A 21,912-nucleotide genomic window follows, 5' to 3' on the forward strand; every position below is an offset into this window, starting at 1 on the left:
ACTTGGACAAACATCTTTTACTAAGAGCAACCCTTGCATTTGTCTCTTCGTATGTGGTCGCTATCCCCACTTTCACCTCTTTCCTAGTGAGTGCTTGCTGGAGGGAGCATTCATACGCCTAAGGACCAGGAGGAGCCTTTCCCGGTGCTTTTCCCAGCGCCGTGTGCTCACGTTGCAGTGGCTGGTGTTGGAAAGCTGGAGCTGAAAGCCCGCTTCACTGACAACTGTTAGAAGAACCAAGCACAACTTGCAATAGAAATTCTTCTGCATCGTGTTTTCTCTCTCCCCCCGCACACCCCCCCAAATATTTAAAATACCTTTGCATTTTAAATTAAGAATTAGTCATTGCTCAAATGCCAGGCATGCACTATTAATACACTAATGAGATCAGGTTGTGCTCTGTCACCGAGTGAGTACTTGCCAAAACTCCTGAAACAAGTTTCTGAAAATGCTTTTGTTGGCCCCTAAATCTCACCTTGTCACCATTATGCCTCTCGTCACCATTAAGGACAGCAGCACTGCGGTTCTGAAATGAGATCTTACCTAGAGCATGCACGGATAAGGAATAACCAGCTATGAAATACGATGTTTAGCAAGCCAAAAAAACTCACACACATCCTTTGGAGGGGAAGGGACGTCAATGTGTTCATGTGCTCTATGCTCTGGTCTCATTGCTGAGGACTGGCTTTGCTCCCAGGGCTGGATCCTTACCCCAGACCATTAAATTATTAAATTAAATTATTCCATTAAATTACTAAATTAAATTATTTCAAATTTAACAAGTGTGTAAGAATCACAAAGGACGTTTGGGGCTTTCTCTGTGTGAATTATTTATTACCATCTCTGGAAGAACATGTGGATAGTTGGGTTCACGTTGATTGTAAGATGTATTGTGGAAGATCAGAAGATGTAGACCCTAAACCAGAACTTACCAAATGTGACCTAGGGAAAAGCACGCCTTTCCTTGTGTTGAATGGCCTCGTTGATTGCACGTGCCTGAGATTTCCAGAGAGCCTTGAATGCTTTAAAAGCGGGCAATGTAGGGTCTGTTTGGAAATTCCTTCAGGCTGAGGAATCGTGGCAGGGTGTGAGCTGGTGTTCATTTTTGTTTTGTGAAAGGAGAAGGTGCCGGCCTTTCTGCAGCCGTCCCTGCGTGCCTGGTGCTGCAGGGATCCCCTCGCTCAGCAGCTCCAGGGGAAGCGCCTCTCCCCGCCGTTAGCCGTGGTACCGGAGTTGAGAAAAGCAATGTTTTTTTGTAGATAACGTACCACTGAGCAAATAAACCCCTTCTCTGCTATTTTTCTTAGCATGAAAGCATACCCCTGATGTTTGCCATCGAGGTATTTTTGTTCTGCTATCTCAGGGGTGTGGGCACAAGTGTGACCTGTTGCTGCGTGCTCACGCATGGCCGTGCCGGTGTGCGGTGCATCAGGGCCAGCCAAGGTCCCGCAGGGCACTGCTGGGTGCCAGGTTTGGGGCTGCTGAGTTCCACTTAAACACGGAGCCCATCGGAGGGGGGAAGAAGGGGGCGGAATCAGTTCTCGCTGCCTTGCTGCACAGCCGCGTCTGGGCACACCCCTAGGAAGAGTTTTTGCTTCCCGTGTTGGATTGGCACTGACGAGCCTTCTTCTCTCTGGCGTTGCTCGCAGCTCCCGCGGAGTGAGGCAGGGTTTGGCATGGTACCATGGAGGGGCAGCACAACCACCCGCACCACCTGGGGGACCAGAACAGCGCGCTCTGCAAGCTGCCGGGCCAGGACTACCAGCACGACACTCAGGTAAGCGGGGCTCTCTTCGGCCCTTCTTTGCTTTTCTTCCCTGCCTTTTACAAAGCGTGGGGAATTCTTAGCAATTTTTTTTCCCTTTTCCTTTGTTTATAGCACAGTTGTGGCAGTTCTAGGGTATATCCAGCTTGGGATTTTGCCAGCCAGGCAGAGTTTCCTGAGTCCGATTTTTGATGATGATAAGAGACAAAGGAAATACTTTAAATTTCACTTAAAGCAAGTATTTTTAAAACATCTTATAAAAACATGAACTGTGTTGGCTTTCTCTTCTCTGTGATTCTTTGAAGAAAAGGCAGGTGTTTGAATGTAAGTGAATAAATGTATTTTATTTCCTTGTATAGATTAATAGCAAATGCTGATGAGAGAGTTACAAAATACAAGAAAGTTCATCCTACATGAAATTGTAGACTCTCTGACTTCATTTCCTGAGAGTTTCTGGAAGATTTCTACTGCAATATATTTTGTCCATACTGTCATCAGCTTACACTGTAGCGGTTCCTCTCCCTTCCCCTTCCCACCCTTCTGCAGCAGTGGGTTAAAACAAGGTTAGACCCTGTCATAAAACAACAGTGAGACCTTCACTGTAATCATGAAACTTGTGTTTCGTGAATTCTGAAAACTTGAATTTTTCAGACTGTTTTGCTGTTTTTCAGACCAGATGAGTTTTATTTGTTTGTATTTTGAAAAGTGAATAAAAAGCATCTTGGAAAAGCTGTCAGAAAGAAGAATATTGGAACTGTGGCGTAACACTGCCACGGGGAGGGCACGTGGGTGTTAATTTGTTGTTCCAGCTGTGCAGGCCAGCGATGCTCAAGGTTTCTTGAACAAGAAATGGTCATTAGGAAGGCGGTATCAAAACCCAGTACAGGGTTTGCAAAAACAACGAGTTGCCTACACGATAGTATGACAATGAATGTATCTTATACAGCACTACTTGGAAAATACGTTGTATGGAGCAGAGCTCCCCTCTCCTAATGTAGCAATTTGTCATATTAAGTCATTTAATAATAATTGAATCCCCTTGATTAATCTCCTAGAATTAGCCAGTTGCATTTTGAGCAATTAGGGTTAATTACTGCCTCATTTGGCAGGATAGAGCCCCTGTAATTATTTCATGAACAAGATTAGGAAGTGTTCCTGTGCAGCAGATACATTCATGGCATCTTGGAGCACATGTTAGAATTTGTAATGACATAGTTAAGTGTAATTAGTAGCTAATAATCTATGTTCTGCTGCTCTGCTGATGCTGAGTGGGCTCGTTTTGCTGTATGGTCATTGTTAGTGAAACCTCCCCTCCACTCTGCTAATACCCAAGTTGTGTTAATGGAGGTCTCTAAGTATATTAACTGTTCTGAGAATGATCTAGTCTGGAATTAGGATTGCAGGAAGGTTTTTGTGTTTGTTTTTTTTTTTTTTTTTTTTTTTTTTTTTTTTTTTTTTTTAAGATAAAAAGGGGAGGAGAGAAGGTGGAAGCTGAAAAACAAATAACAAAATATGCAATCTACCAGAAAAACGCCTCTGCTCAGCAAATGCAGTTTAGAAATTAACAAAAAATTTAGTATTCAGAGGGCAGGCCACCTTACACTGATGACATGATATGATTGCTTATTACATATTTCTGATTTTCCATTTTGCAGGAACGTAATTATGTATAATTTTTAATTTCCTGGTATGTTTTACCTGGAAGAATCTGAGATTACATCTTTCTTTTTTTTTTTTTTTCTTGTGAAGGTGTAAGCAGTGCAGGCATGCTATAGAATAGTGCATGGATGAGAGGAGGGTTTGGAAAGAAAAATCTGACTAAAGTTGCCTTACGAGAAGTGCCGTGCATGGCGGGGATGAAGGCAGAAGAGACAGAGCCTGGGTTTTTGCTGCAGGCAGGGAGGGGTTTGGTACAGCAGGGCCTGCTCCTCCTGCCAGCCCCTTCCCCCCCCAGGGACCAATGCAAGACCAATGCCTGCTCCTCCTGTAGAAGCTTTTCTTGTAGTTGCACAGCTTCCTAAAGCATTTTTCCATGCTGACAGAGGTGTTACTTCTATTTCACAGGTATCAACGAGAAGTTACTTGATGTCAGGTAACTTGTTAGTAGAGCTGTGAGTGAGGGTATCAGACTCTTCCTCCTGTCTTTAGCTGCTGTAGCTTAGTGAGAAGAAGGTAGTTCTGAGCAGGGCTTCGTATTTAGAAGTTTTCTAATCAGAGTAAGTGAATATAAAATCACAGTTTAGCTTCTGGCTACCTGACTTGAAGAAGTTTGTCAGCAAGGCACACAGCACATTGCAGTCATGTTCTGAGTGAAAGTGTCAGTCACTGACATCTCAGAGTTACTTGTGTTTATAGCAATAGGAAGGGGAAGTTATTGAGGAATAAACCAGTGACATGAAATACAGAGCTGTAATTTTTTATGTAGTTTTCATACTATATAAACTTTCAAACTATATAAACAGCAAAGACACTGCAGTTTGTTTTCTGAAGTGCTTAGCTTATTTCTATGTTAACATGAATTCCTTTATTGATGTGAATATGTGGTCCGCTATTTTCAAGCTGGTATTTATCTCTTTCCTCTTCATAAACTAGTACAGATACCTGCTGATACAGATGTTAAAACTTTGAAATTCAAGCCAAGTTCTTCCTTAAAGCAAACTTTAAATTCTAGGTAACAGTCCAGGTTTAGGATACCTTACAATGGCAGCGTAGTCTGGTTTTGAAGCTGCAAAATGAAAAACCTGATGTATTCTTCAATAATTACTTGACTACCCATTTGAAAGATAATCCATATTTTAAAAGTTTTCTCATCTCTTGTGAGCCCAGAAGTTCTTCTTTTTTTTTTTCTTTTTTTTTTTTTTAATCAATCTGTTCTAAGTGTTCTCATAAATTCACGCTGGAATTCCAACCTCAAAGTATACGAAATTCTTTTCAGGTAAGCATCATTGAGTGAGATGGGTGTACAATTTGGGACATCATAAAAGGGTTTGAAACACTGATGTTCATAGTAAATCATTGCTTATAATGTATACGTGTTCAACTGTAGGGGCTGAAGCTTCTCCATCTACTATCACAGATGTCTTTTAAAGGTGAAATTAGTTTACGGTAAATGTCATTCAGATGAAGTATGCACTTTAGAAGCAAGGAAACAGTTGCTTTAAAATTAATGATGCATTGCAAATATCAGGAAAAAAAACTTATATCCAGCGTGAAGATAATTAAAATTCAGGTCAGAAGTGTATGACTTAGTCAGGCTAAATTTTTTAATGAGATTTCAGAAAATTAATTGGGCGAGTATGTTTTTACTCTTCTGAAGAATATTTCATTTCATGGCTCTACAGGAAGATGCTTTTATTGGTATCTAAAGATTGTAGTGTCTGACTTTTTAACTGTTGATTAACCGATCTTTAGCAATTTTTTGGTTGATTAAAAATAATCTAAGCATCGTGCAACCTTGTAGCCACTTGTGCAGACTGATGACCAGTGCTGGTTTCCCCACATGGCAATCACACAACAATAAAACAATTGAATTTATTATTAATCAACATTGCACAATGTATAAACCCTGAGCATTAATTAGCGGTGAACAGTCCCATTTTTTTGGCTTATTCAGGCTTGTTTTTTGTCTTCCCATACTACTGGGAGAAGCAGTCGTGCAGGCATTGCTCTGTGGCTGGTCAGTATTTCACTGGCCTTTCTGTGCTTAGTCTCTCACCGCTCAGTGTTGGCCTTTGCCTGAAACTCCAGGTTAACGGCTGCAGGAAGGGCTGCTGGGGCAGTTCTCCCAGGACTGCTCAGGTTTTCCCCTTATTATTTGAAAATTACTTACTTAGTGGTAGATTTATTGGTCTCACATTCACAAGAGCAGAGGAGCTATCCTTTCCCTTGCTCCCTGTGCCATTGAATGGAGAGTGCCGAGTAAGCTGCTGAGCATCAGTGTATTGGAGACACTTTTCCTTAAAGAGGAACAAGTCTCTCAGTCAGTAAATAGTTCAGGATATTTCTTTGGTGGCATTGTAACAGACATCCCTGAAAATGTGGAAGCACGAGTGGAAACTACAACCTGTCATGAAAGAGCAAGTATATGGCAAGGTATTTTTTTTTAGTACTGTCATTCTCTGCAATTGCTTGTGTTGCTTTATAATCTGGTATGTAGAGACTCCTCGTCAGCTTTAATTAATTTCTTACCATTGCAGTGTATCTACTCGGGCATGCAAGATAAAATAACTTTTTTATTGCATTGTTGGTTTTTTGTTTTGTTTTGTTTTTTTTTTACAAAATCTTGCTGATTCTGTTTTGCAGAACCTCATAAAACCTCAAATTTTCAGGCTGAAAGTTCTGGTAAACTTCTCCCTTAAGTATTTTGCAGAAGGCCATCGCCACATATTTCTGTGAGCTTCAAAATTATTGCTTTTGCATCAATGATTACATCTAAAAGAGGACATGTACGCCAAGGATGTTGTCCAGAATAGCTTGTTCCTGCAATAATCTCTGTGTTTTTTCTGAAAAATGAATAGCCTCTTTATTTGAATGAGGAATTAATTGACTTTAATCTTTGGCTTTTTTTTTCTTTTTTTTTTTAATAGAGTACAATGAGACTTCATTGTGTGGACAAAGAGAACAGCCTTTGTCTCAAAATGAGCTGTTCGCAGACTGTCCCTTTCCTACAGCTGCCCTGCGAACCAAAGTGTGCAAATTGCCAAATTATCAAAATGTCTTCAGATTTGTAGTGATTCGCATTTTTTCCCCTCCTATTTCTACTTCTTTAACACTTCACTGCCATAAGTCATGACACAAATGACATGTATGTCAGGCCAGTCTATGGGGATGCTGTTCTGAGGAGGTTGATATTAGGTACGCTTAATGTGTGATGTTATTTGTAAGAGCTACCTGCTTACATTTAAGTACAAAAAAGCACAAGAGAAGATTAAGTTTAAGCAGACTTGTGGGAAAGTGGACTGCCCCAGTCAATGGGGAGCTTTCTGATAGGCTTTGGTCGCACCTGGGCACGCTCTCTGGCTTACACTGCAGTCAAACATGCAGCCTGTATGAAAGCTCCATTACTTTAATTAGGTCTGATAGGTTGTGATAGCAAATGCAAATCTAGGTCATTGCATATGTAAATGTGCAGCTGTAGTCCTGGAGGATGCCAGAACATATCAGCTAAGGTGTCCAGTCGTCATCCGGCATTAACTCCAGCAAGGCAAGCAGACTTTATATGTTAACCGTGCAAAAGTGGTTGGGACACACACATACCTCCTGTCACTTCACTAACATCATAAAATCACACTGCAAGTGTTACCTTTATTCTGAACTCCAGGGTAGAAAATCTTTTACTCAAACTTTCTTACTGCTCAAGAAGAGCCATGGCTGAGGAGGTGCACGCTTAAGGGGAACGCTTTTATATCTTTCTGTGGTTTAATGAGATAAAAGTGGTTTGCAATTCTGTATGCTGATGCCTTTGTTTTGACCAGCTAAAGTGATTTATATAAATACCTGATTGATATTTATTTTTTTTATTGAGTAGTAACAATTTTTATTCCTGTTGCAAATGGAAGAAATTCAAACTTAGTTGTAAGAAACATACACTGTGAGACGCCGTCACTCTGGCTTGTATGTACCACTGGTAGAAGTTACTGGACTGAAAGCTTTACTTGCATTTTAAATCCTATTTCCATTCCCAGCCCTCTGGGTTAGGAAATTACAGTAGCAGCAACAGTCACCTCCCTGAGCTTCCAGCCTCTGTGGCCTGCTCTTCCTGGACGCTCGCTGGGGTTGTCTGCTGAAGATGCAACTTAAACAACAGCTGAGTCCCTGGGAAACTGTCCCCACAACTTCCCTTGTGTACTTGGCTAATTGCTTTTTGCGTTTTTCGGTGGGAACTCTGAAATGGCTCAAGATGTTGAAGCTTAAAAATAGTCTACTTGGCATGCTCAACAACTTTGTCATTTATTTTCATAATTTTTTTTTCAAAAATTGTTTAGCGGTCACGTTAATTACAGAAGAGACCGGAATGGCTCTAGGGAGCAATTCAGTCCCCAGAGCCCCTGGTCCTCATTCCGCTGTGTCTGCCTGCCCGGCTGCGTGCTCACCTGAGGCTGCTCCCCAGGAGGCATCCACACCTCCGAGGTGCCAAGTGGGCAAAGCAGATGAGCGGGTGTGTGACCAGGGAGACGGTACTTTGGGGCTCATTAGCTGCTTACATGGGAGGCAAGAGTTCTTCCTTTTTAGAAAAGTCGTTTAACTTAATTCAGCTTACATTACTAACAAATTACTGGAAATTAATGCATTTATGGTCAGAATTATCTATGGACTGATGAGCCTGGAATAAATTCCTGATCCTCACAAATGAGAGCACAAGAGCATGTGCACTTGGAGTTGTTAACTCTGCTCTGTACAAATCTCTGCTCTGGTGCAGCACTGCAAGGAGTGCACAAAGCAAATTGCAGGTGAGGAAAGGAAAGCCAGACCACTCCATGGCCTGTTGTATTTCCAACACCAGGTTTCTTTGTCTTTCTTGCCTTCTGTCCTTATTCTCCTGCACACAATTAGTCTTAGACTGCTAGTTTGGGGTCTTACAGGAGGCAGATTGGGAATGCAAGTTTCTGGGTTTTCTATTGCTTTTTGTAGCTCATTGATTCAATTTCTTTTGAATTGAACAGAGACATTTAACATCGTACCCATACCGCTGCACTCTGGCAGACTTTCAGATAGAGAAAAAGATTGGACGAGGACAATTCAGTGAAGTTTACAAAGCAACTTGTCTTCTGGACAGAAAACCTGTGGCATTAAAGAAAGTTCAGGTAAGCATTTAAATTCAAAGTGTTACTGCTTAGCAAGTAGAATGGGAATGCTTTAGGTGTCTACGCAGATCTAAAAAAGAGGCATCTGACTCAGAAGTGTGTTCTTCTGTCAGCAGTAATAATGCTATAAAATGTTTTACAAACTGAGAGCTCACTGTTTGAGTCCATTGGATGATCTGGTCTGATGTTATTCTGTAAATCACGGTTATGTAGCAATAATAACAGCAGTGTAATTTCATATTTATTTTTAATTTCATTTTTTACCTTATAAAAAAGGTTTATTATTAAATGTGTGGGAAAGAACAAGGCTCTAATGGCCATCGTCATACAGACAAGACTCTGCCATCTCAGCACAGCCCAGCCGCGGGAGGCGAGGGCAGGAGGGGCAGCTGGAGGTGCTGGCTCCTCTTCCCCCCTCTGCAGGTGGTGGCGATACCTGGGCGTGCGGGGGCAGCCGCTGGACTGCTTGGTGGCCAGGCTCCCAAGTGCTGAAATAAAAGACAAAAGAAATGCTCGTGCTTGTTGGAGACTTCAGAAGAATTTCAGAAAAGCTTTCATGACAGCAGTATTGATTTGTAACTCAGCATAAAGTATTGTGTAGTGTTATTTAAAAGGAAAAAAAACAGTTTGTCTTTTATTTACCATGTGAAAAAGTAGTAAGCTAAATGTTCGAAAATGATGACAGCAAATTCACAAGCTAGTATCTTTAGTTTTTTTTTTTTGCTGCTTAGAATATTGCCTACAGGTTCTACAATTAATTTTACCTTATTGCTGGTACTTTACTAATTTCAAAATAAAGAAAATGTTTCTCTTTGATCTGAGTGTTGTATGTATACTCATTACAGTACAGGCTATGCGAAGTGAGGGACAAAAGACAAATTTCCTGTTAAGTAAGTTCTTGGTTTTTATTATTTCATTTTAATCTGTGTTTTTACCTTTGTAGATTTTTGAAATGATGGATGCCAAGGCTAGGCAAGATTGCATTAAAGAAATTGACCTCTTGAAGGTAAGAATTTTACAATTCTTATTCTTCAATTTTTTGTTTTGAGGAAAAAATGTTTTCAGGTTTGCCTTTCATAGCAAATAAAGCTCATAGGGCACATACAATCTTAGTAGACTGCTTTCTTTTGCAAGCTAAAATGTCTGCATTATATAAGTTCTATCTAAAAGCATTATCCAATTGAGTTTTCTGCCAGTTGTCTAAGGAATCTATTAAAAATCTGTCATAGAAAAATACACCAAGTACTCTTACTCCAGAGAGGTATGCAAGTTCTGTGCTTTGTATTTTGATTTGTTTCTCTTTAAAATAAGCTGATTAATGAACCTGCTAAAGGGAAGAAGTTTTGCATGTCTGTCATGTTACATGTGTACATACACTTGTGAAAAATGGTAGTGTAGGTGCAAACTCTGAAACCAGACAGTGCTTTTAAAGTGATTAAACCCACTAATGATCTTTGCTTTCTCAATAATTTATTTCAAAACGTTTGTGGAAAATACGTACACGTTGTGCTTTGTTGGCTCCAAGCCCATGTATTTAAGTTAAAAACCTCTGTTTGTCTGAAATTAAGCAATATCCATGTTTATTCTGAAGTCTTCAGCGGTAGTCTTCCAAGCAGAGTAGCGTGCCTGCAAGTTCTTGTTTGTGCGTTTTCCTGTAGCAGCTGGAGCTCCCAGGGGAATGAGTTTCCATGATGCCAGCAGAGTGCAGCTCTGCTTTGAAAACTGCCAGCTGATAAAATGGGATTGGTTTTGTTCATCCGGGTTCATCCGGCCGGCTCCAGCGCCTGCCAGTCAGCAGCTGAGCGCGCGTCGCCCCGTGCCTTACGACACGCAACGTGTCAGAGCCTGCCTGCAGCTCGTCTCCTGCTAACGGAGAGCTCCGTGCTGCCTGTCCTTGCAGCAGCGTGGAGGTGGCTGAAGGCATGTCTGAGGATGTGCTGGGACTGAAGTTCCCAGCACTGCTGTGCCATCAAACTTTCTAGGATGCGTTAACGAAATAGGAAATGTCGTTAACCCAAGATAAGGTGTTCGCAGTGTTTTTCACATTTAAGGATTTGTGGGAGTTAACATACTTTGCTTCTGACAAAAGAGATTCCAGGTAGCCTTCGTTATGCCACAGGCATAGACCGTAGTTACAGAAATAACCCCTGAGTCAATTTACTTATTTATAATAAGCTTGACAAAAGGAAGAGTGGAGCACGGAGATTTGGCGTATCCAGAGTGCTCTGCCCAGCTGCTCCGGGGAAACAGAGTCCAAAGGTCTGTGAGACAAAAGGTAGAGAAAATGTACACGCCTGCATTCACACCTTGGGCAGGTTGTGGGCAGTCTCCCACATTTTCCAGCAGAGGAAGGAGCTTGGTAAGGCTCCCTCCAGAGTGCTCATCCTGCTGCTCAGCCTCAGCAAAGGGTGGTGGCAGCTCCAGCTGCTCGTGGGCAGCGCTTGGATGTCTGCTTGTCCACAGAGCCATCACAGAAGTTAGCACAGTGGCACGGGTGTCTTGTTTGTGACCTTGTGTGACTTCACTGTTACAGAAGAAACATCCCTCTTTAGAGCTGATGAGTTTCTTTAAATCAATACAAATTATGTCAATAAAAAGTGCACGTTTGTTCTTTCGTGGAAAAAATGTATTTAAAATCTTTGTGTTAGTTAAACAATGTGTGTGAGTAGTTGAGTTTTGTTATATGCAGTAAACTAAACAGAGGCTGCGGGGGGGAACATGAGCATGGTAAGTCTCCAAAGGTGTGCGGTCTGCATTCCTTGTTAGGGTTGTTGTATTTTGATGCAATTTATTGGCACATGGTGCTGAGGTTTAGAGGAAGGTTTGTGTGATTGCTTGAACTCCCCGTTGCCTTTGGGAACTCAGGAGAGTTTTCCTGGCAGAGCAGCCTACAGGAGATAGAAAGCAACTCACGAGTCGGAGGCTTACCTTTATCAGTAAGAGCAGCGTGCAGCGTCCTGGCGTTGGCTGTGCTGTGTCAGCTTGTGCGATGCTGTGGGGGCCATGAGGCATCCCGGGGAGCACACCGTACCCATATCCGTTCTGCTCCTGCTTTTGGTGCTTTCTTGCCTGGAAGTTGGTCTTTGATCGATGTACCTGAGGGCAGACATGTGAAAGAAATTTCAGCAGAAATGGTGGGCTCTGCTATTTATTTATTTATTATTTATTTAAGGCTTGGTCTGGTGGGAATGCTCTTCTCCTGATGCCTGCACATGGATCCCATTAACACTAATGTGCGTTAGTGTCGAGGCATCGCAAAGGAGAATCTATCCCCTAATGTGCATGCAGAGAGGCGTGATTAGCATGATGGATCATAACAGTGTTTCTTTTGGCTTTGTAACCCCTGAAATAGGCAGGTTGAGTCACAGCTGTTTTGTAGATGAAATGCTCACTTTGGTAGTTTCTAAATTCACTGCATTTCTAAGAGCACAAGAGAAAGATAATGTCATGCAAAATGAGCAAGAGCGAGTGACTAGAGAAATCTGGGTACTCCGTTACCTTCTAAGCGATTAGTTTTCCGTTTTAAGAAATTCAGACATAAAGTATCAAAATGGAAATTTTAATTTGTTGAGCCAGTTTCTTAATTTAGTCCTGTGAATAAAGCATAACAATCTGAGAAGCTGCAAATTTTTAAGAAACAGATGAGAAAAAATAAAAAGTACAATACCAGTTGTGAATATAAGAAAAAGCTATACTTAAATGGAAGTAATAAGTGAAAATGTAAGCATAAATAATAGGGATAATAGACTAACATAATGAATGTAATTTGTATGTTATTTTACTTCCATCAAAATTTTTGTTGAATTTTACTCGTTTTTATCAAGTACAGTAATCAGTAATTGATTTGTATGTGTTTTTTTCATTATTATTATTCTAACAGGGAAAAAAAAACAGTTATTGCTTACTGAGTGTCTTTCGGAATGTTGCTTTTAAATACTTTGTGAGTTTACAAGAGAAAAGGCTGCTTCACCCTGTTCTGGGCCATACTGCTGGTTATGCAAGAGACTTTTATTAAGCTATGTTTTTGATAAATGAACTTGTTTCTGACGTGCTCTCTGCGTACAGTTACCTAGAGCAGTTTGTAGTTGCACCTATTATCAACCATTTTGCTTAATGATTACAAAAATGGTACAAGTTTTGTATCTTTGAGTTGTTACTACACTGTTATAATTTTTTCCTTGCACTTCCTCTATCTGCAGCAACTGAACCACCCCAATATAATTAAGTATTTGGACTCTTTCATTGAAGACAATGAGCTTAACATTGTCCTGGAGCTGGCAGATGCTGGAGATCTCTCCCAGATGATTAAGGTAAGGAAGTGTCCATTCTGAAGGGGTACAAACAGCCAGGAGGCAGCAGCCCCATGACTGATGCTCCTCTCGCAGTGACGGTGGGACCGAGACTGAGCATCTGCGGGCAGGTGGGATGCAGCAGGGGCTGCTGCTCGCCCTGCCTGCTGCTTCAGACAGGAGCAGGTCTCCGTGTGGGTTGGTGGGATGTGTGCCTTACTTTGCAAGGCTGATTCATCCCACCTGTGATTGATGAGGACATCTAATTGTTAGATTCGGTGTTCACATAGCCTGTCTGCCACTGAAGACATTCAAGGAAGCGTATTGACTTTCCTTGCAACAGGGATTTGGGGTTGAGAAAATGTTTCAAGTACTTGCTCTTCTCTTATGTCGCTCTCAGGAATACTTGTATTGCTGCAAACCAGCTTTAGTTAAGCTGTTACCACCTGCTTTTATATTTTCTTTGACGTGTTAATCTTTAGACATACATCCCTTGTGAGAACAGATGTGTTATATCATGTTTGTTAGCACTCTCAACCTTCTCTCCATGTTTTACCTGTTTTTTTGCCATCATTATTCTGTAATTATCATAAATGAATGTTTGGAAAGTTCTCCTCCTCCTTGTTGTCACAGTTAAAATATCTTATTAACAGATTTGTTTTCTTTGCCAGCAGAGCTATGAGGCACTAGGCCAAAGGCTGTCAAACAAGTTATCCATTCAGTCCGTAGTCAGTGGCTAAATTTACAGCTTCCCTGAAAATCTGCTCCATCTCAGGGAAGAGTCCCCCTGGGCGAGCAAGCTGGGGGTGGGTGGTTGGCAGAGCAGTTCCTGGGGAATGCCCCAAAATTCCAGACACGGACCTAATCCACAGACCCCTGATAGCAGCAGCAGCTCCGGACCTAGGGACGAGCTGGCAGCGGCCGAGGCCAGGGGGAGGCTGGTGCCTCGCTGCAGCAGCACGCGGTGCCTTGCGGGTCGGACTCTCCAAGGGGCAGGAGACAGCCCAGGAGAGCCCCTGCCCTGCCCGTGTGTCCTCTTTCAGCACTGCGCTCGTTTCCAGCTTCTCATGTGTTTTCCCAACAGATCCTGGGAAGCCTGTGGTTCATCACAGGCTCTTAGTAGCTGCGGTTAAGGCTTGTGAGGGTAGGAGTTAGGGCTGTGATCACCCTGGGATGTGCAAATATTTTTCTTCATTTTTAAGTCTTAGCTTAAAAAAGTTTTGCCAGCATAATTGTCAGGTATCATATAAAATATTTGAGCTTTTTACAGCTTTTAGTTTAAGATTTTCCCTACTTAAATGTTTTTTTAATCTGTTGGGGTTGGTTATTTCATTTTCTTAAAATTATTTCTTTTATGCCTTAATAAACAGGAGTTACATTTTTCTGTTTTCTGCCCATTCTTAGGTTGATAGCTGGAACAACAGTGTAACTTAATTTTTTCTGTCAATGCTCTCCAGTCTGGTCTGCTTTCCCGTATGTTTATTGCAGTCATGAGGAAGACGAGGCTTTGTGAAGGTCATATAAATGCTGCCATTCCTTTGGTGCAAATATTTGAATTCATTTTTTTAAGTAAAGGGTGGGGAAACAAAAACAGGAAAAAGAAAAAGGAAAAAAAAAAAACAAACTAAAACCAGGAGGGAATTAAATTCTCCTCCTAAACATAGCTTGAAAGTAAAATTGACGAGCTGAGGTTTGCTGCCTGCTCTTCTGTGGCGCCCTTGCTCCCCACCCGTCCCTTGGGAATTTAAGCTTATGTGAGGATTTTCAGTTTCGGAGAGGCGGTAGGAACAGCAGTAACAACACTCTGAAGGTGCGAGAGTGATAAAAACAGGGACTGTCTTTGTCACGCCCCTGTTGCCTGCATTATTTATGAGGTATTGTAAAGCTGATGTAACAGAGTGCTGCTGGATAACTCACTGGAGAGTTGGGACTCTCTTGTAAATGTCAGGCAAGTCTTATTGGACATGACATTTAGAAAATTATCACTTGTGGTCTTGCATATCCACTCTTAAATACTTTAATGAGAATTAAATAATATTATCGTGTATATAACACTTTATCCCTCACCCTCTGTAATTCCTCTGTGCTCTCTATCAAGTTTCGGTTTGAAACTGTTGCAAGCTGTCAGACTTGCTGCCTGGGGAATTGCACGGTCGTGCCCCTTCACAGCTGATATGCAAAATAAAATTTGCCATTACTTGAGTCAAACACGATCCAGTAACAGCATTTCACATAAAATACAAAATGTGACAACGGACATCAGATGTCTGTGCTGAGAGGAAAAAGCACAAGTTGCAGAAAGGGGCAACAGCCAATTTCCTTCCTTTATTCTTGCTCTTGCATGCTGCTGACTGAAATTCTCAAGGGTACGATGCAAAAGAAATGTGATTGTAGAGTGCTAGAAGGGTATACAGCGTTTCAGAGATGGTCGTTATCCAGTCATACCTTGTATATCAAAGGATGAGGATAAATCCTAAACCACTGGAAGGGAAGTGTATTAGAAATGTGTTTTGTTAGCGTTCCAGATGAAGAACTTGCTCAGTATCAAGCACAGGAAGAAGCAATGAGAAGTCAGGGACCAATAACCAGAAGTAGTGCAATTTTGGGAAGCATTGGAGGAGGCTGTGGCACTTTGCACGATGTACCCAGCTGTAGCGTGTTCCTGAAATGGAAAAGAGCACTTGAAGATGCGTCATCATATTTGGCCTCCACTGGAGTGTACAGCTGATTATTTATTCCTGTAATAAGTTACTTGGGAGGAAGAATTAAGTATTGGAGATAACCATCCCCAAGACGCACTACTTCTTATTGCATGCATTTTGCTTTTGATAATTTTGCCTGAGAGCTTTTAGCACCCAGAAGTCTACAGAGTCTGGACTCAGCTACGCTTGGCACTGCAGAAAAGCACACAAAACGGCCTCCTTCCAAATCTGGGCGTCTTGATCAGCGGTGTCTTTGCAATCTCACTGGAGAGAGTTCAGTTAATTTAATATTCCTATTATGCTTAAAATAGAATATATTATCCTACCTGATCACAGAAGAAATATAGATACTTTATTGATGCTATGGCCATCTTTTTAGAAGGGGAAACATATTTCCTTATTGTTGTTAATAGACTACAATAACGAATGCTTATGAGATTTTTTTAATGATCTTTTGTTACTTAAGGCAAAATATTTGAGACATTTGTTGTTTTGAGGCATTAAATATGTTTTGCAAGGTAATTAAGGAGATTAATGCTAATTATAATTGGTGTCCATTCAAAAATGTCAAACCTGTTTACGCATATTTTTCATAATAGTTGTTAATGAGTGAACTGCATTGAAGTCTACATACAGAGAGAAGGAGTTAAAAGCTAATCAGAAGAAAAGTCATGCTGCTGCAGATTGGGAAGACACGAGCAACCTGCAGTTGACTAACACGAGTCCAGGAACTAGTCAAATATGTTGCTTTTCGACTGATCTTTTATTTATTTCCTTCCACAGTATTTTAAAAAGCAGAAACGGTTAATCCCGGAAAGGACGGTGTGGAAATATTTTGTGCAGTTATGCAGTGCAGTTGAACACATGCACTCCCGCAGGGTGATGCACAGAGGTAACATTAATTCAGTCTCTTTTCACTGAATAATAATATAATGTTCCAATTAGTAAGCGCCTACATTCAAAAACAATTATGCTGATGTTCAGCCAATGCATGTTTAGAGAGGCTGGAGCTTGCAAGATGGATTTCTCCTTCTGTCTTTTTGCCTCATTGTTAAAGGATTCAGTCCGAAGTGAGTGTGGTATTAGGAAGATGAGCTGCTTTGTATTCCAGACACTGATATTAAGTAGAAGTGTCAAACTTGCCATTAGAAAAGTGTCAGAAGTAAAATGCTGAGACTACTAGATAACAGTGAACTCTAAGAAATAGTCTTCATTATATTAGTTGTGACCTTAGAGAGTTTAGAAGAGTTTTCCTGTCTTGGAAGCTTTTCTGAAATATTAATACAAATATGTCCCATGCTCTCATACTCTGTTCTCCATTTTCATTAATTATTTTTGAATCTCTTGTCTTAGAACTTTTTGCTTTGAGCTTTATCCAAACATTACATTGCTTCTTGCAGCATAACTTAAATGCTTTGTGAAGGACTTGTGCAAACATCCCAAAAGGCACTAATACCAGTTTGTGCTGCTTCTGCTATTTCTTTTCTCCTTAGAAGTAGTGAATTCTTAACCATTTTTTCAGCAGAGTAGTATCACTTTTGCTCCTGTATCTAACCCCTCATGTAGCTTATCAGTTGTACCTGAGTTAGTTCTACTGTTGTTAGCTGAAATTTGGAACCAAGTGTATTTAGTCTGCTTTGACCCATGAGAAAATAGCCTATCTAACTTGTATCCTGATCTGGCTACTTGGGAAACCAGAATTCTACTAATCTACACAAGCAAAAAAGGCTGCGTAGAGCCCAGAATTTGCGTGTGGTAGGACAGTAATTTGCCAGTGGTATCAGGGGACCACGCAGGCAGTCCTGTTTCCTGCAGAAAATGATTGTTTCCAAAAGGAAGCAAACTTAAGCATTCCTTTGATTCCGTCAGTGAAAGAGGTTGCTTCTATTGTGTTACGCTGTTTCCTACGACTTTTCCCTCACTGGTATTTCTTGTGTGCTGGGAAGTATGTTCTGTATTGTGTGTGTATGGAACCTGAAGTCACGGAAGACTCAGCCTATCAAAGCTGAGAAGAAACACAGTTCTGCACAAGCCTGTCCTGTACAGGCAGTGCTCCGGGCTATGTTTCTATTGCAGTATTAGAACCAAATAACCTTTTGTGGCTTTGACCTTCTACCTTTTTCTCCTTGCAGACATAAAACCAGCCAATGTGTTTATAACAGCCACAGGGGTGGTGAAGCTGGGAGATCTTGGATTAGGCCGTTTTTTTAGTTCTAAAACCACTGCAGCACATTCCTTAGGTAAGATGATACTTCTAGACATTAAGCAAGCACTGCTGTACAGTTGTTAGCTGTGATGTTCAAAGGAAGTGGTTTCTGTCCTCTTGTTATGACAGAAGTTTGATTTGGTGGGCACATACCATTGTTTTCTGTGATTTCCTTTTTAAATACTATTGAAACATTTGGAGTCTTCATACAAAAATTACTAGATTTTTTTTTTATTAAAAACTCCACATGATGGTTGTGTTGTTTTTTGTTGTTGTTGTTTTCTGGCATGTCTGGCTTGGTAAAGCAAATGTAACAAATGCAGCTTTTCCATTCTAAATAGCATGCTTGCCTGCACTCTGCTTACTAGAATTAGATGTTACACAGACAACTTTTTTTTAGCAGATGCTTCTCAGACATCTTCCCCTGAGCAGGGATTGTGATGGTGTTTGAGGTGAGGGAGGTGTTTAAAGCTCTCAAAGCTTGTCTGTTCCAGAGAGGGACTTGACTTGAAATTCAGTTCAGGCTTTAAAGATCCAAGTTTTCTTAATGCCTTCCACGTATCTAAAGGTTGTTTTCCTGCTCCACTGTCTGTGCAGCATATTGTTCCCACCAAAGCGTAGTACCCTGCTTTTATTCTTACTGAACTGTATCCTGTTTCCAGACTCTCACACTGATCACTCTGAAATATTCTTCTGTACTCTGCTATGCTCTGGCTCATCCCAGATTTTTGATATCCATAAAGGCAATAGCATTGCTGTGGTTAATGAATATCTTCAAAGAACTGGGGCTATCGGGTGTTTTGCAGGACTTCACTTGAGGTAGCTTTCTATTTTGATAGTGAACTGTTTTCCGATCAGTTTTGCATCTGTGAAGTGGTTTCATTTAGATAGATTTCAAAGTTTGCTTATAAGTAAACCTGTACGTCTTTGATAAAAGGTCTGTTAAAGTTATAAGATATCTGTTGCTTCTTTCTTTTTTAAATTAATAAATTTAAATGATATCACAGTTTTTCTTTATTAGTGTTACCTTCTCATGTGTTGCAAAGAAGTAATTTTTTGCATCATTATAAAATTGCATTAAGACTTCTAAAAAGTAAGTTATCTACAAAATCTGGCAAAGAAACCTTATTTCTTACAAAAACAAACCTCTGTGTGTGATCTTACAAGAGAAAGCCAAACTAGAAAACCAGAGTGACGGTATGCTTTTTCTCCTGTCTCATAAGAGCATTCTTAAAAAAAAATAATCTTATTGTATGTTTTCATCTCTACAAGTTGAGGTATTGTGGAAAAATCATTTCTTCTGAGGAGAATGTATTTTCAGCATGAATCAAAAGATAAATATTGATGTTTTGATAACATGAAGGAACTACACAGAAACTGCTTCTGCATAGGAAAAAAAGTACTGTTAGTATTAACTGCAATACTATAGGAAAGTATACAGTGTACACAGTTCATCCTTTGACTTACAGTATAAAATATTTCATAATTATTAGTTTTCCCCTGAGTGTCTGTACTCTGTTGAGAGATGGCTGATTTTCCATTCCTGTTGATGCGGCTGTATTTGTTGAGTCAGAGGTATTTCTGTATTCCAGCAGAGAAGGATCCTTGCCTTTAGCATGGTATCAAAGCTCTCTTACATTCAGTGCTCTCGGTTGATTTTGGAACACACAACTTGTTTGTTTCACTATTTGTCTTCATTTGTGCAGTTTCCTCCACCGAGTACAAGTTTTGCTCGATTGTTTCTTTAAATGAATGCAAACTTATTTGAGAGTACTCTGCAATGACACTGGGCTTCGAAGTCCACTTCTAAGTAAAGAAGGAAGATGTATGCCTTATTTTATGTGTGCTTAGAAAAAGTGAGATGTTTCTCCAGTTTACTTCTCTAAAATATTAATTTTCCTTTGCATCAAAAGTTACCCTTGGATATGCACACTATACCTAATAGATTAAAATAAATCCTCTTCACTGAAAGTTACAATCTCATCGTTTGAACAGGCAAAAATATGACCATGTCTAATTATATGATCTTATCTAGCTTGACTGCTGCACTTAGTACATTAATAAGGATAAATTGGGGCTGGGAAGCTCGCTGCACATGTAAGCCGAGCTCGTGACCTTTACCAGGGTTGCTCTCTCTTAATTGAGAAGGCTCCTGTAGGAAGAGTTGAGCCTCTTGTGTGTGAACCTTGCACTTCTCAGACCAACAGCATCCTGGAAACAGGTGAATGAGATGCAAAATGCTAACGGAGCGGCAGTGAGCAATTTTGGAGACTGTGTGCTGTGCTGTGGGGGCATGGACAGAACGCCATTTGCAGTGGTTCCTGCGTGAAAAAAAAAAGAATATTTTCACACTCAAAAAATATTGCAGACTTGAAGGTTTTGGGTTTGGGTGTGGTTTTTTTGTTTGCTTTTGGTCATTTGCCAGACATACAGGATTCGTGGCAGCAGGAAAGATGCAGATCGTGGTTTTGGTTTCACGAAGACGTTTGTGTAAGTCGCTGTGAGTGATGCACGCGGGGCTGGCACAGGCCAGGCCCGAGCCGGAGCCGGGCCCCGTTGCCCTGGCAACCGCCCTGCGCCAGCCTTTCTCTGGCTGCTGACCCATGAATCGAACACAGGGCCTATGCAAATACATTCATCCTTTTTTTTTTTTTTTTCCCCTTCCTTTGTATTTGCCAACATCAGACTGGCATAAAAGGGCATTCAGCAGCGCCATGACCCGCCTGGCAGGTGTACCACCGGGCCGTGGTCGCCACCGCGCCAGGGATGGGAGCCGTAATTAGAGCAAGGAGCAGAATGAACGTCAGACGAATTACCAGGCAGCAGATCATATTTGTCAGGAAGGATTGCATACATAAAAATTAAGTGACAGTACATGCCGGCATAATGAAGGAAAAATGAAAGATTTGCCCATACACAGCACAGGAGAGGCTGGTTGAGCCTTGCATCGGGTGCGGGCAGCATGGGGCAGCTGCAGCGGGCACCCAGGCACCTCCTGCCCACCATCCGTTCTGTGGCCATAACGAAACCACACATCGGGAGAGGCAGAGGAGGATCCCTGATGAAGGCCAGAAGCGACGGCATCCCTCAGGCTGCAGACAAACCCACCACTGCCCCCCGCCATCCCTCCTTGTAGTGGGGCTGAAGCGGCGATCAGAGCTGCTGGGAGCTCTCGGCATGCATGGGCTTTACTAGGAGGCTCCTAGATTTTTAGGTAATTGATGCAGCCAAGGTGGATTTTGTTTGCTGCTGGCACCACATGGTGCCTTGCCTCTTCCTTTCCTGGTGCCAGCGGGATGTGGTTGGGGTGGAGTTGGCTGTCAAGAGAGCTTGGTGGCACGGAGGCAGGGGCAGCTCAGCCCACGGTGAGGAGGAATTTTTCTTTCCTTTTTCTTATTTTAACACCAATCGCTCTTTTCATGAAGAAACTTTTATGGCCTATTCCTTTGCTATTTAGAATGTGAGCATTTCATTTCATTTCTAGTTTTCTTCCCCCCGTTGCGTGGTACTTTTCCCCAGAGCCAGGTGGCACCGGTTTGCTGGCCCAGCTCGCCGCAGGCAGTGCCTGGGCTTCACCCAGGGCATCGCGCCCAGAGGCGCTGCAAGACGCGGCTGCGACGCCCTGCTGCTGCGGGCGGGCAGCGTGCCTCAGGTGTTGTCTCCCTCGTTCGTCATTCACAATTTAACAGGGCTAGAAGTATTCCTGTTTTGTCTTGTCTTCAGTGTTTGCTCGTGTCCATTATTTATTTTGTTAATCTCCGAGGACAGCATCCAGAGGTGTACCTTGTCAGTTAAGGTATTTCTAACAAGCATGTTGGAAAAGCCCTGTCATTAACATTTGCCATAAAACCTAATTACTTGTAAATATCATAATGATATTATAAATAGCAAAATATTTAAGTACTCCATTTAAGACTTTGGAAAGTTTAACAATAAAATGCTAGATTTTGTTTCACTAGGATCTGTAATAAATATAAAGAATTTCCATTATTATTAAAATGGGCCGTTTTATTGTGAAATGGTATAACGCTCATTTTTAGCCAAATAAACTTGGCATTATCCAAGCTTCTGATTGGCTTTACATTTTGAAAACCAAAAAACAGCAATGATGGAAAAACTTTTACACAGAGTAGTCTTGTTTTGGACC

At 41.3% G+C, this 21,912-nt stretch overlaps 1 protein-coding gene across 3 annotated transcripts in view; it reads left to right on the forward strand.

Annotated features, from left to right (window-relative positions):
- The window catches only part of NEK6 (NIMA related kinase 6), a 58,744-nt gene that overhangs the window by 19,395 nt on the left and 17,437 nt on the right, over positions 1 to 21,912 (forward strand). For all 3 annotated transcript variants that reach the window (XM_027470936.3, XM_038164935.2, XM_072025271.1), the window contains 6 exons: positions 1,650 to 1,777; positions 8,428 to 8,568; positions 9,512 to 9,574; positions 12,768 to 12,878; positions 16,343 to 16,451; positions 17,692 to 17,799. In XM_027470936.3, coding sequence (XP_027326737.1) covers positions 1,685 to 1,777; positions 8,428 to 8,568; positions 9,512 to 9,574; positions 12,768 to 12,878; positions 16,343 to 16,451; positions 17,692 to 17,799 — 625 coding nt within the window. In that variant the 5' untranslated portion in view covers positions 1,650 to 1,684. The remainder of the gene's footprint in view (positions 1 to 1,649; positions 1,778 to 8,427; positions 8,569 to 9,511; positions 9,575 to 12,767; positions 12,879 to 16,342; positions 16,452 to 17,691; positions 17,800 to 21,912) is intronic.

Source organism: Anas platyrhynchos, chromosome 18 (assembly GCF_047663525.1).
Source record: "Anas platyrhynchos isolate ZD024472 breed Pekin duck chromosome 18, IASCAAS_PekinDuck_T2T, whole genome shotgun sequence".
Taxonomy (NCBI): domain Eukaryota; kingdom Metazoa; phylum Chordata; class Aves; order Anseriformes; family Anatidae; genus Anas; species Anas platyrhynchos.